At 40.1% G+C, this 15,918-nt stretch overlaps 1 protein-coding gene across 1 annotated transcript; it reads right to left on the reverse strand.

Moving 5' to 3' along the window:
• Positions 1-8,691: 8,691 nt before the first annotated feature.
• On the reverse strand, positions 8,692-10,086 carry LOC112074296 (telethonin-like). Its single transcript, XM_024141495.2, has 2 exons — positions 9,829-10,086; positions 8,692-9,605 (listed from the first exon to the last, which is right to left on the reverse strand). The coding sequence occupies exons 1-2, from the start codon at positions 9,978-9,980 to the stop codon at positions 9,203-9,205; spliced, it is 555 nt and encodes a 184-aa protein (XP_023997263.1). The 5' UTR covers positions 9,981-10,086; the 3' UTR covers positions 8,692-9,202.
• Positions 10,087-15,918: the final 5,832 nt, after the last annotated feature.

Here is a 15,918-nt window from a genome sequence, read left to right on the forward strand (position 1 = left end):
TTACTCCATACATTTTAGCTGACACCCAAAAGTATTCGTTACATTTTGAATGCTTAGCAGGACATGAAAATGGTCCATTTTACACACTTATCAAGAGAAYATCCCTCGTCATCTCCTGCCTCTGATCTGGTGGACTCACTAAACACAAATTCATCATTTGTAAATGATGCCTGAGTGTAGGAGTGTGCCCTTGGCTATCAATAAATACAAATAAATAAAAAACGAATATTGTGCCATCTGGTTTGCTTAATATAAGGAATTTGAAATTATTTATACTTTTTCTTTTACTTTTGATACTTAAGTATATTTTAGCAATTACATTTACTTTTGTATACTTAAGTACTGTATATTTAAAACAAAATACTTTTATACTTTTACTCAAGTAGAATTTTACTGGGTGACTCACTTTTACTTGAGTCATTTAATATTCATGTATCTTTACTTTTACTAAAGTATGACAATATGGTACTTTTCCACCACTGCTCATTCCACAGAAAAGTAGCCTATCACCTACATCGGCCATAGTGCAAAGGCCGGTGATATTGAATTGTTTAATTTTACCGTCCTCCACCACACTAGAGTGGCTATAATTCCTAGGAATGCTAGTCCCAGATGTTGCATATGGCGTTTAGCTAATCAGGTTGCAGCGGTCTGTTGTTTACCCCTGACTGAAGGCTGGCGCAACATCATGAAGAAGCATTAGCCGCTCTATAGCATAGTGGTGGAAAATGGTGTTTCATCAAGAAAGTATGCTTATTTTCCCTGTTTTTTTCCACCTTCTCACCATTAAATCGAGTTAAGGAGGAAATTGACAACTTTGCATTCTGAATGATGAATGTTTAATGTATGAAGCGGTCCACGGGGGATACAAGTGTTTTACCGGCTGCATGCATTCCCTTTGGATGGTAAGATGAAACGACTCAATATCGCCACCTGCCGGCCTTTGGGCTACAGCTGGGTTAGCTGACAATGTCACGAAAACAATGGGCAGGTTAGGGATGGATCAGAATTTACAGAATGTTTACTTATAGGAAAATAGGGGAGAGTCATGCTTTTTCAATTTCAGTCAAGGGGAGGGTTTAGTATTTTTTAAATCTAGTCCAGGGGAGGGTCATGTCATTTGAAATCGATTACATTTCAATATTTCTCAGTGTTTTAGAATTAGTTGCTTATTAGGTTATATGTAGCCTATCAATGTGTGCCAAGTGCAGCCCCTCACTTCTGATTCTTAGCTGGTCATGCAATATCAAGGACGCATGCGCAACTATAGGGCAAAACAGGGTTGGCTTAGATTGGTGACAACATGTAAACTATATATAGTCTCCAATGTTGATTGAAAACAAATACATTTGCACAATGAGCACTTGTTGTCTCTCAAATACATCATTACAGTTGTTGGTTAGCTAGCTAGCGAATTATAGCCATATTAGCATTGACAGGAAATCAGTCAAAACACCTCAAAACAAGATATGGTATCAAGAACAAGATGAAACTAGCTGAAACGAGCCACTTACGATTCCCCACATGGCAGTTTTTTTTCATTGTTGCTAGCTGTCTGGCCATCGAGGAACCACAACAACTCACAAACTTCTGCCCCATTAAGGGACATTGTTTTTGTGAAGTTGTCAGCWAACCAATCTATAAGCTATTTAGTGTGGTCTCAATCAAATTATCCATAGTCTATAGCCTATTGGCTACGAAGTGCAGTTATATTTCTAAGACAGCTGCTGGGATAGTGTAAATACAACTAGGCTGTATTACACACTGCAATGGATATTCCAACCCTGTGTCCCGGCCTGCTCTGCTTTTGCTGATCAAAAAAAAATGTGTGTCCTGCCTAACCAATGGCTGTGCTGTGTAGGCCTAAGGTGGCAGTTCAGAAGGAGATTGAAAGGCTTCTTCAGAAAATACATTTTTGATTAGGCCTAGTCTAAAAAGTGCACTATCTTGCTCGTGGACTAGCCTATAGACCATGTTCTGTTCAGTTTGAGGAGAACACAAAGATGAGAAGGAAGACCAGAGGTCAACTTTGATAGCTTGCTACTACTATAATTTATTTTATTTAAAACAAATGTCTCTTGCTGTTATGATTTATATGAATAATGACTAAATGATGTATACATTTAACGTAGAACTATAACTAACAGAATTCTACCCTGTCACTGTATGATTGAATGACATTTATTAGAATCATAAATCTATAAATCTGATGTGTGTAGTTTTAGTCAGAATTAGAACAAGGACTTTTTGTTCCTTTTTAGTATGTAAGCAGGGTGCAAGTGTGAAACAAATGATAAGAGGAGCTATCGACAGACAAGCTGGACTACAGTGTTCCTTACAGGACATTCTGTCCCCACCCAGGGAGGGGAGAGACCTTGGGCTTGTAGTAGATTGTATAACAGGTGGCAGACAATGTATGAGAAGGAGAAGACTTGTGAACTATATTGTCATTGTCTTAGAGGGACAGTTATGACGAAATGAGAGGTATATAAACCAATGTACATGTAAGGATGGGCAGAGCTCTCGTAAATAAACATGCTGACTATGTAGACTGGCCTCTGTCTGTTTCATTTTAATAAGAACCTTACAMATTCTTAGTAACAGACAGAGTATGTTAATTGAAGTTCAGTTTATGAACATTGAGAACAAAATTCTCGTAACACTTGCCCATGATGTATTTATCAGAGTTATTGACGTCACAATAAGCCAGATTTGAGTCATTTACATTGTGGTGCTGAAACTTGAAGCAGAAGCCGCGGCACAATTGGAAATGGATAGCTCATGGTGCTGAAAGTAGGCAAATTCCAGTAGGCACAGTCTTCATTTTAGACTTTACTGACAACAAGAGGGCTTTGTGTTGGAGCATATTTATTCCTATTTAAGAAATAAGAGATAGGTCTACCTGTTTGACAGACGAAATTAGGCTGTAGGCTGCTATATCCATAGATTTGTCTGTCAATTCCTCCACCCACCATGCACTCTTTAAACAGCCTACCTCCGTGTCAGTGAAGGGCTGTTAAGTTAAAACCAAGACTCGAATTGAGGGGGTATGAGAGGGTATGCCATAAGCCTACCTTTTATTAAAGAAAATGGCAAAAAGCACAGGCCCACCCCTTGTTAGCTGATGATTTTGAAGAAAATAAAACAAGGGTTTAGGTAAATATATTTTGCTGAAGGGAGGGCCATCCATTTTCATTTCAGAGAGGTAAGATTTTCTCCATGTAACCCTTATTATAGGAGGCAGGCCGGGACTCAGGGTTGGAATATCCATTGCAGTGTGTAATACAGCCTAGTTGTATTTACACTATCCCAGCAGCTATCTTAGAAATAGAACTGCTCTTTGTAGCCTATAGGCTATAGACTATGGACCATTTGATTGAGACCACACTAAATAGCCTATAGATTGGTTAGCTGATAACTTCACAAAAACAATGTACATGTTCACTCCCTTAATGGTGCAGAAGTCCATGAGTTGTTGTGATTATGGATGGCCAGATGGTTAGCAACAATGACTAGAAACTGCCCTGTGGGAATTGTAAGTGGGTCATTTCAGCTAGTTTCATTTTGATACCATATCTTGTTTTGAGGTGGGTTGACTGGCTTCATGTCAATGCTAATATGGCTAAAATGAGCTAGCTAGCTAACAACTGTAACTACACTACCGTTCAAAAGTTTGGAATCACTTAGAAATGTCCTTGCCCATTAAAATAACATCAAATTGATCAGAAATACAGTGTAGGCATTGTTGATGTTGTAAATGACTATTGTAGCTGGAAACGGCAGATTTTTTATGGAATATCTACATAGGCGTACAGAGGCCCATTATCAGCAACCATCACTTTTGTGTTCCAATGGCACGTTGTGTTAGCTAATCCAAGTTTATCATTTTAAAAGGTTAATTGATCACTAGAAAACGCTTCTGCAATTATGTCAGCACAGCTGAAAACTGTAAGTCCTGATTAAAGAAGCAATAAAACTGTCCTTCTTTAGACTAGTTGAGTATCTGGAGCATCAGCATTTCTGGGTTTGATTACAGGCTCAAAATGGCTAGAAACAAAGATCTTTCTCCTGAAACTCGTCAGTCTATTCTTGTTCTGAGAAATGAAGGCTTTTCCATGCGAGAAATTGCCAAGAAATTGAAGATCTCGTACAATGCTGTGTACTACTCCCTTCACAGAACAGCGCAAACTGGCACTAACCAGAATAGAAAGAGGAGTGGGAGGCCCCGGTGCACAACTGAGCAAGAGGACAAGTACATTAGAGTGTCTGCTGATGCTGATGCTCTAGATACTCAACTAGTCTAAAGAAGGCCATTTTTATTGCTTCTTTAATCAGGACAACAGTTTTCAGCTGTGCTGACATAATTGCAAAAGGGTATTCTAATGACCAATTAGCCTTTTAAAATGATCAACTTGGATTAGCTAACACAACATGCCATTGGAACACAGGAGTGATGGTTACTGATAATGGGCCTCTGTACGCCTATGTAGATATTCCATTAAGAATCAGCCGTTTCCATCTACAATAGTCATTTACAACATCAACAATGTCTACACTGTATTTCTGATCAATTTGATGTTATTTTAATGGACATTTCTTAGTGACCCCAAACTTTTGAACAGTAGTGTATGTTTTGAGAGACAAATAGTGGTCATTGTGCAAATGTATGCCTATTTGTTTTCAATAAAAATTGGAGACTAAAATGTGTTTACATGCTGTGAAAATTCTAAGCCAATCCCATCTTTTTTGTCCCATAGTTGAGCACACGTCAGTTTTGTTGCTAAACAACCAACCCATCGATTAGTGAATATGAACCATGTGAACCATGACTAGAGAACTGTGCAGCCATATTTCAGAGGCAGTGCCTTTTTAATAGTGGGGTATAACGTCAGACTGTTCAAAAGAGACAAATGTTTACCCATGAAACAGGTTCTGGCCTGCCAGCCCAATAAAGCGAGTTAGATAAGGATAGATAAGGCAGGTGTGTCTGCCCATGCTTTATCCGCTTCCTGAAAAAAACCTGCAAAGCTCTGTTGAGACTCATTGTGTGGCTGTGTGATCAGCAAGGCCTTAGTAGACAATGATGTGTATAAACCCTGAATTGCTAATCAAATCAAATCAAATCAAATGTATTTATATAGCCCTTCGTACATCAGCTGATATATTATAGTGCTGTACAGAAACCCAGCCTAAAACCCCAAACAGCAAGCAATGCAGGTGTAGAAGCATGGTGGCTAGGAAAAACTCCATAGAAAGGCCAAAACCTAGGAAGAAACCTAGAGAGGAACCAGGCTATGAGGGGTGGCCAGTCCTCTTCTGGCTGTGCCGGGTGGAGATTATAACAGAACATGGCCAAAGATGTTCAAATGTTCATAAATGACCAGCATGGTCAAATAATAATAATCACAGTAGTTGTCGAAGGTGCAGCAAGTCAGCACCTCAGGAGTAAATGTCAGTTGGCTTTTCATAGCCGATCATTAAGAGTATCTCTACCGCTCATGCGGTCTCTAGAGAGTTGAAAACAGCAGGTCTGGGACAGGTAGCATGTCCGGTGAACAGGTCAGGGTTCCATAGCCACAGGCAGAACAGTTGAAACTGGAGCAGCAGCATGGCCAGGTGGACTGGGGACAGCAAGGAGTCATCATGCCAGGTCGTCCTGAGGCATGGTCCTAGGGCTCAGGTCCTCCGAGAGAGAGAAAGAGAGAATTAGAGAGAGCATACTTAAATTCACACAGGACACCGGATAAGACAGGAGAAGTACTCCAGATATAGCAAAGACAGGAGAAGTACTCCAGATATAGCAAACTGACCCCAGCCCCCGACACATAAACTACTGCAGCATAAATACTGGAGGCTGAGACAGGAGGGTCAGGAGAACCTGTGGCCCCATCCGATGATACCCCCGGACAGGGCCAAACAGGAAGGATATAACCCCACCCATTTTGCCAAAGCACAGCCACCACACCACTAGAGGGATTCTTCAACGATCAACTTACCATCCTGAGACAAGGCCGAGTATAGCCTACAAAGATCTCCGCCACGGCACAACCCAAGGGGGGGCGCCAACCCAGACAAGGAAGATCACGTCAGTGACTCAACCCACTCAAGTGACGCACCCCTCCCAGGGACGGCATGAAAGAGCACCAGTAAGCCAGTGACTCAGCCCCTGTAATAGGGTTAGAGGCAGAGAATCCCAGTGGAGAGAGGGGAACCGGCCAGGCAGAGACAGCAAGGGCGGTTCGTTGCTCCAGAGCCTTTCCGTTCACCTTCACACTCGTGGGCCAGACTACACTCAATCATATGACCCACTGAAGAGATAAGTCTTCAGTAAAGACTTAAAGGTTGAGACCGAGTCTGCGTCTCTCACATGGGTAGGCAGACCATTCACGTCCTAATGCTATGTAGTGGCCAATGAGAGGCTTTGAAGCTATTGGCTGCCATATTGGTACTCCCCAGAAGGAGCAGTACTCCATAGGAATGAATGGAATTGTACTATATTTAAAAAAAAAATTGAAGGTCAAAATTACATGTATTTAAGTATTTCTTTGTTGTAGTGGGGACAGTAACATTTGTAAAAATAAATTTTAAAAATGCTTTCAGGAATATTTTTTAATATTTTGATTTAGAATTTTCTGGTTCAGTTCACTTAATATAATTTAAAAGTATGCATTATGGTGTCTGTAATAGAATATACTTGTCAAAAACAAATGTAGACATTAATAAATACATTTTATAACATTAAAATGGCTCCGGGGTAGCTTCAAAACAGCGCCCCCTGCCAATATTTAATAAACCTTAGTACTACATTCGGCTAGGTATGGTAATCCTTGAGGCATAGTAATCCTCTATCTGCTGTATCTACCGCCAGGAACAAGTAATTTCCCCCCACCTCAGACAAGGGTGCTGGTTCTAGGCTGAAGCAGTAGCCCGGGGTGCCCAATGTTCCTATGTGGGAAGGTGGGACAGAGGTGTGGAACTGTAACTGAACTTGAACTAGGAGGACCGTGGACGGGACCTCTAGAGATCATTCAGCTTCTGCTACTGTGATGCCTAGTCACTTTACCCCTGCCTTTATGTACATACATGCAAATACCTCGTACCCATGCACAGTGTTATGTTTCTGGTACTCCCTGTATATAGCTTCATTCTTTTGTATTTTATTCCTCTTGTGACATATAAAATTATATTTGATTGATTTGATTGGATTTTGACAGCAGTGCTCTGCATAGTGGGGCAACTACACTGAGTGTACAAACATTAGGAACACCTTTCTAATATTGAGTTACATCCCCTTTTGCCCTCAGAACAGCCTCAGTTCGTCAGGGCATGGACACTACAATGTGTTGAAAGCGTTCCACGAGGATGCTGGCCCATGTTGACTCCAATGCTTCCCGCAGTTGTGTCAAGTTGGCTGGATGTCCTTTGGGTGGTGGACCATTCTTGATATGCACAGGAAACTGTTGAGCGTGAAAAACCCAGCAGTGTACTACCATACCCAGTTCAAAGGCACTTAAATATTTTTTCTTGCCCTTTCACCCTCTGAATGACACACACAATCCATGTCTCAATTGTCTCAAGGCTTAAAAATCCTTATTTAACTTGTTTCCTCCCTTTCATCTAAACTGATTGAAGTGGATTTATCAACTGATATCAATAAGGGATCATAGCTGTCACCTCGATTCACCTGGTCAGTCTGTCATAGAAAGAGCAGGTGTTCCTAATGTTTTGTACACTCAGTGTATACTGTCTGACACCAAGTTGTTTTGCTGTAGTAACCGTATGTTCACTATGCCACCTGGTGGCGTAGATGTTTAACTGCATCATCAAATACAACATTACCACAGAAATGAATTAGTATAGAGTACCACAATATGAGTCATAATACCCATAAAACCTAGCGATCAAACAGGGAAATGGTTCCAATCGTTTTTCCACCATTCATTTTTCCCATAGGGATTTTTGAAACACTTACAATAAGGGCTGTATTTTGTGAAGGCATACCCTGATGTGACGTTTTGATAACCGTGTAAAGGTGACTTTTGTCAATATATTTGCCTGTATTTACCCCCCCCCCAAATGAATGCTAATTAGCTGCTAATGTGGCTACCATAAAGAACTACAAATACCATGATGATTTGAACGAGACTGACAATTTGAGGCAAAGGTAATAATCTCTGGATTAACTATCTAATGTTAGCTAAATGTAGTAATTAATAAATTGGCTACATTTCTTTAAATTGACAATCCTGTGAACTGTCTTGTGCAAGTTTTAAATTGACACAATACCTGTTAGCAAAGGTGTCAGCTAGATATGACCTGCAGGAGCTTGTAGGGATTTGCAGTCTTGCATGATGTCTACTTTGATGATAATTAGCATTTTCGAAACTGAGAGTAAATAATGCCGAATATATTGATAAAAGTCAACTTGTCCGAGAGATATTTACATTGTTTTCAAAACATCTTGCCAGGCAGGGTAAGCCTACATGAAACACAGCCCTTATTTCCCTATGGGGAAAATGGTGGAAAAAGGATTAGAACCATTTCCCTGTTTGACCGCTAGGTTTTATGGGTGTTATAACACCTCCACTGTGGGGCTCTATTACACAGAACCTTTAGAAGTTTGTTACTGATGTCCACTATAAGCAAGTCTGTCTGTGAATGAAATAAAATAAACACACCTGTGAAAATACATACTGAATGGGAGGGGGATGAGGTCCCATAAATAAATCCTTTGTTTGGATTCATTTTTATTATTTGATTTATTTATTATATTACAGATCACATCACAGTACACCAGTCAAAACGTTACATATAGTATAAGAAAGGCATATACATTTCCATGCTGATGCTTCACCCCTAGATGGCGACATTAACTTCTGTTTCCTTGTAAAGCAGCACCGGCTAATGTCCATGAAAATAACTTAGAGGTTTGCCAATAAAAAACTTTCCTAGGTTGAATATACTGACCATGATGTCTATGATACTGATCCAGAAAATGTTGTCAATTCACTTTATCCTTTCCACATGTTAACAGCTCCCTCAACATAACTTTCACAGCCAGAATGATGTTAAAATTAAAAGTCTMTTTTATAAAGAAATTAATAATTCCCTTCACCTTTCCCTTTGCCCATTTACACATTGCTGATATCATTTCCTCTGATTTTACATTTTACCTCCAACGTCCTACATTCATTCTTCCCTTTCAACCCCTGAAGGAGTGTGAAAACTCACGTGTTGGGGATATAAGACTAGATGCCCTGAAGTTAACACGGATAGGTTGGGAGACCTTAGGTAAGTCCTTAGTGATTTCGAAAATCTCCTGTTTATCTGAACATACTCCTTTGGCGATCGTCTCAAATTCCATGATAGACTTGTACTCTGAAGGAGAGGGAGATCTGTACAGGTCTTTGGGCGAGGCGGCTTTGCTGGGAGTGAAGATGGGCACACGGAGGGCGTTCTTGTATGGCAGCTGGTACTCCTTCAGCATTCCACCCCTTGTGCCCATCTTGATCCTCTGACTTGGGTTTCTCTGGACCAAGAAATGAGCCACCTGTTTCTGCTTGTAAGTCTCCTTTCTCGAGGAGTCGTTCTCAAACAATGTGGTCCTGGAATCAAGCAATAGCATTTTTTAAAGAGCAGTTTGAAAGTGTCCTGCTGTTCTTAGACACGTGATTAGTAAGACCAATATAATCTTTGTGAAAATGTGTTAATTTAGTGAATGATGATAATGAATTTGTGGCACACATTGAACATGAACAACAGCACTCGGCTGGAACAGTGATTAAAAGCTAAATTTGATTAAACTATCTATCATGCTAATATACATACTGTTGTTCTGGTCTCGTTTCCATCACCAAGTCCAGCCAAGTGGCCTGGTAGGACTCCTTCTTCTCCTGGTCCTTCTCCTTTACATCGCAGTGGACATTTACCAGATACACATCCCCACTGTTTAGACTGTTAATCTTGTGTGTGTAGAGCATAGTGGAGAGATAGATGAGAGAGTTGACTGACTACCTGTTAGATGTGCTAATCTATAGGCTTCTCTGGGACTTGCTTTTGGCTGGAGATGAAGGACAGTTGGTCTGTGTGTGAGGTTGTGTGTTGTACTGTGGTTCTCCAGAGCCTCTTATAATGTTAAGGTTCTATTTTTACCCTACTACATCATAACATTGCCAATGCTGTCACCGTGGTTGGCTCAGGTTGGTTGGCGTTTCAGGTTGGTTCACAGCTGTCCTGTGAGGAAGGCGACCAGTTGAAAGAGTGACAAACACCAATTTAATTTCATTGAGTTGTATTAGCATTGTATTAACCACACAAAGAGGTTAAAGGTCAGTCATGCGCCTCAGACTTCTCAGATACCTCATAGGCTAAATGCTTCAGGATATTTCTCAAGGTAATATGACCTCTGGTACCAGAGTTGAGCACATAGTTTACATTGTATTTAATCTTTCACCCAAATGTCAGAGCCAAAGTACAGGGAACATTTTGACCTTCATCTGACTGTATTTAACATTCATTCATCATCTATTTTTTCCCCCAAAGAATTGTACAGTTGTATAAATAAACCTAGGTGGAGACTTAGAGTAATGTTCGGAGTCCATTGTTCTTGTATCATGCGTCAAAGTTGCAATTATCAGTGCATGTATTAGTGGACAGATTACCCAGGTATTCCTCAGTAAGGGTTGCCCTGTAGTTATATCTGTACAATAATTCCATGTGATGATGTAGAGGTATGGATCCTGGAAATGCTAGCACGCCATCTGGAAGTTTTGCAATAGATGGACCTCTCTTTACATTGTCCTTTAACAATACTGATTTTGTCACTGAACAGATTGACCAGATTTGAGTAGTAAAGAATATATTTAAGATATTTTCAACATCAAGGCCTTTTTAGCGATGCCATACATGCTATCTAGATAATTTTCTAAAGAAAACAGAGAATTGTACAAGTTTATGTGTGTCTTCACTGATCACCAATCATCACTTTGGACAAACAATATGTTATGCCACATTTGTCATAGACCAACTGTGGGTCTCACAAGCAAGCTGTTGTGTATATAGTTCCTTTCTGTTAAATGTGATCTTTGCTTAACACCATTTTAATAACAACACGGTAGATTAATCATCGAAACTAAGAACTGACTATTTAGATGTGATCATTTTCTTCTGATCATAGTTTTAGGGAGGAATACATACACCAATCAAACTACACTGAACAAAAATATACAGTTACAGCTCATATAGGGAAATCAGTCAATTTAAATAAATAAATTAGGCCCTAATCTATGGATTTCACATGACTGGGCAGGGGTGCAAACCGGATGTGGAGGTCCTGGGTTGGTGTGGTTACACATGGTCTGTGGTTGTGAGGCCGGTTGGGCATACTGCCAAATTCTCTAAACCGACGTTGGAGGTGGCTTGTGGTAGAGAAATTAACATTACATTTTCTGGAAACAGCTTTGGTAGATATTCCTGCAGYCAGCATGCCAATTGCACGCTCCCTCAAAACTTGAGACATCTGTGGCATTGTGTTGTGTGGCAAAACTGCACATTTGTTTGTGGCCTTTTATTGTCCCCAGCATAAGGTGCACCTGTGTAATGATCATGCTGTTTAATCAGCTTCTTGACATGCCACACCTATCAGGTGGATGTATTATCTTGGCAAAGGAGAAATGCAAGGATGTAAACAAATTTGTGCATAGACTGAGAAAAATAAACTTTTGTGCATATTTTTTATTTCAGCTCATGAAACACACTTTACATGTTGCGTATATATTTTTGTTCAGTATACATTGATAAATCATGGCTGATGGGTCTATGAGACAGTATAATGGCCTCTTTAAGATTGAGGAACATCAAGTGCCCGCTGGGGAAATTATTTGGGGTCATTCTGTAAGGTGCATGGTCAGATTTTAGAGTCATTGCCAGATCAACACAGCCTCAGAAACAGACACCCTGGCTGTCAACCTCGGCAGCTATTCCCCAGCCCCAGCCACTTTCTGAAGCTATGTCCCAGCCAGCCCCTTTCTGTCTCACTGAAAGGACACTATGACGAAACAGCTTTATGCCATGAGTTCAGCGGGTAGGCATGTGAGCAATGATTGATGCAGTGATGGAAGATTGAAGATGTCTCCCTGAACTGACATTCTCTGCATACAGTGCCTTGCAAAAGTATTCATCCCCCTTGGCGTTTTTCCTATTTTGTTGCATTACAACCTGTAATTTAAATGGACTTTTATTTGGATTTCATGTAATGGACCTACACAAAATAGTCCAAATTGGTATAGTGAAATGAAAAAAAGAACTTGTTTATAAAAAAATAGAAAAAATTAAAAACTGAATATGTATTCACCCCTTTGCTATGAAGCCCCCAAATAAGATCTGGTGCAACCAATTACCTTCAGAAGTCACATAATTAGTTAAATAAAGTCCACCTGTGTGCAATCTAAGTGTCACATGATCTCAGTATATATACACCTGTTCTGAAAGGTCCCAGAGTCTGCAACACCACTAAACAAGCGGCACCATGAAGATCAAGGAGCTCTCCAGACACGTCAGGGACAAAGTTGTTGAGAAGTACAGATCAGGGTTAGGGTTATAAAAAAATATCTAAAACTTTGAACATCCCACCATTAAATCCATTATTAAAAAATGTAAAGAATACGGCACCACAACAAACCTGCCAAGAGAGGGCCGCCCATCAAAACTCATGGACCAGGCAAGGAGGGCATTAATCAGAGGGGCAACAAAGAGACCAAAGATAACTCTGAAGGAGCTGCAAAGCTCCACAGTGGAGATTGGAATATCTGTCCATAGGACCACTTTAAGCCGTGCACTCCACAGAGCTGGGCTTTACGACAGAGTGGCCATAAAAAAAGACATTGCTTAAAGAAATAAATAAGCAAACACATTTGGCGTTCGCCAAAAGGCATGTGGGAGACTCCCCAAACATATAGAAGAAGGTACTCTGGTCAGATTAGGCTAAAATTTAGCTTTTTGGCCATCAAGGAAAATGCTATGTTTGGTGCAAACCCAATACCTCTCATCAACCCGAGAACATTTAAATGTCTTGGAATGGCCTAGTCAAAGTCCAGACCTCAATCCAATTTAAAATTTGTGGTATGTCTTGCTGTACACCAGCGGAACCCATCCGACTTGAAGGAGCTTGAGCAGTTTTGCCTTGAAGAATGGGCAAAGATTCCAGTGGCTAGATGTGCCAAGCGTATAGAGACATACCCCAAGAGACTTGCAGCTGTAATTGCTGCAAAAGATGGCTTTACAAAGTATTGACTTCTGGGGGGTGAATAGTTATGCATGCTCAAGTTTTCTGCTTTTTTTGTGTTGTTTCTTGCTTGTTTCACAATAAAAAGTATTTTGCATCTTCAAAGTGCTAGGCATGTTGTGTAAATCAAATGATACAACCCCCCAAAAATCTATTTTAATTCCAGGTTGTAAGGCAACAAAATAGGAAAAATGCCAAGGGGGTGAATACTTTCGCAAGCCACTGTACCTCATACAAACTTTCTCTCTTTCCAGCATTGAAAATGTACTGTCGATGATTCAGGAACAGAACAGTCAAAGTTGATTATGTCATAATTCAGTGCCACATGCCATTGTCAGCAAGAGGTGCTGCCGCTGTTATCATGCATTGCTCCAGGAAGCTACATTGGTGTCACAAAGCTTAGTACTTCAAATATATCAGCAATTCTTCAGCCCAACTTCACATGGAAAATTAAATGAACAAGCTGTCACAGGCTATGGCGTGGGTTCTTGGCATTACCCTCTAGCCGTGAGGCTGAAACTCAGTAAGCTGGTATTGGGCAATGACAGTTATCTTGGATTCATCCCAATGAGAACAGCCTGCTCTGTTGAATCCATCAGTTCCCAAGGAAAATATTTATGATGCAGAGTTATCATGGCACTGAAAGTAAATGAGCAAAGGTTGATTTCAAACAACAACAACAGAGCATAATGTTACTTCTGATTGAATCTAAAATATGTATCTGTTTCCTTTCCTCGGATAATGCTTTTTATAACTTTATAACATATAAAATATGATTAATCACCCTCCAGGTATGGTATCAAGACTAATTCAAGGTTGAGTAGGCTAAGTAAGAATTGTGTCCACAAATGTACTGAAATTTCTATTATATGTAAATAGTTTATGATTAGTGAAAGCCATAATGTAGTTATTTTGCTAGATACTTCACCCTATTAGCAGAAATCGTATTTTTTCAAAGTAATTTTAGCTGTCGGCTGTGGCGTTAGCTGTTCGGTCTGAACTGATTCAAACTGATTCACAAATCATGGGAGTGTATCGTGCTATGCAGACTGACTCCATCTGAGGCAGATGTGGCTAGGCAAACCCCATGCACTTGCCAGGGTGTTGCTAAAGCCAATGTGAGAAACGTGCTAATAAACATTTGTGCTATGAAACAAAATAAATACGTCACTCTGCCCCACAACAATTATTTGCTAGATTCATGATAGTGTTGTTCGACATAGAAAGTAAACTTCAAAACTTTATGCTTTATTGGAATTTGCAGCTGTTGCTGGTAAGTAATGAATCTGCTAGCTTCTGACATGACTTTCTATATCTTTAAGTGTCTGATATCGCTGATTAAGACATTTCAATTAGGTCTGAATGGTGAGGAAACATGATAGGGTTGATGGACATAGACGGGGAAAACAGGACATAAAGTCCAARACACGATCCAGTGGGATAATCAGAAGAGTGAAATACATGTGTGATTAAGTTAAAGATGCAGTCCGGGATCTTAACATTTGTTAACATATTGTACGAAGTGAATTCAAAACATTTCATACAAATTGCAAAAATGTAAAAATGTAACTGTTAATGACAAAGTACACCATTGGATTACATAGTAAACAAAAAAATGTGTACCCGTTTTGCTTTGTGAGCACTACATTCAAAACTACTGTCTGAAATTATCCAAAAGTTCTGGAGCATCACTTTAATGTTTGCCCGATGACAAACTGAATTATTCATCTCCATTGTTCCTACAAACCAACGTCATTGGGCGTGGCGTATCGTTTCGCCAGAGCAAGAAGTTTGAGTAGACAGGCATCTTTAATTCTGTACCATCAGGATGCAGTGGTCGTCCACTTATGGGTACATGATGGAGGCTACTTGTGTGAAAGAAACAGCTGCTGATGGGACAGCGTGAATAAAAGTGTTTTTCAAGTTAAAGGTTTTCTAGTAAATCTTTCTTTTCTGAAGGCAAGTCAAGTGCTATGCTGCTGTAACAGGGTTATATTGGTGATTCCCCTTGCCACTTTATTGTTAAGCCAATGGGTTTTTGGTTTTAGTTTTGTCTTGCSGTCACCTACTCAACATGGCATCTTATTGGCTGGTTTGCGTAGCTTGCTTACGAGGGAGGATGTTTCAGTTAGAATCGTCCCAGTGAACAAGCACCAAACCAGCGGTAAGTTGTTGGTTGCAAAGCACTGTACATCAAAAGTGATTTTTATACTCCCAAGTGATGATTTAAGTGTACAATTTATATAAATTTGTTTGTAAATGTTATTCGAACATCACACATAAGATGCAGTGTTTTTTGGAGAATATTGGTTGTGCATTTTGGTTGTAAAGAATTCCCTCCAGTACTAGCTAGCAACTTACTGTGTCTGGTGGGGGGGGGTTCATATATTTTGTACAGTGCGTGAGTGCAGAGTTGGATGGTGAGCCGTGCATTGCATGACGTGCAATTTTGTGCTGTTCCTATCAGGTACATTGTTAAAGATATTATATTGTATATTGTAATTGTATTATTTTGGTAACTACATGGCCCAGTGAACAAGCACCAAACCAGCGTGCGTGAGTGCAGAGTTGGATGGTGAGCCGTGCATTGCATGACGTGCAATTTTGTGCTGTTCCTATCAGAATAAATCTCCATG

This window comes from Salvelinus sp. IW2-2015, unplaced genomic scaffold, assembly GCF_002910315.2.
Source record: "Salvelinus sp. IW2-2015 unplaced genomic scaffold, ASM291031v2 Un_scaffold2563, whole genome shotgun sequence".
Taxonomy (NCBI): domain Eukaryota; kingdom Metazoa; phylum Chordata; class Actinopteri; order Salmoniformes; family Salmonidae; genus Salvelinus; species Salvelinus sp. IW2-2015.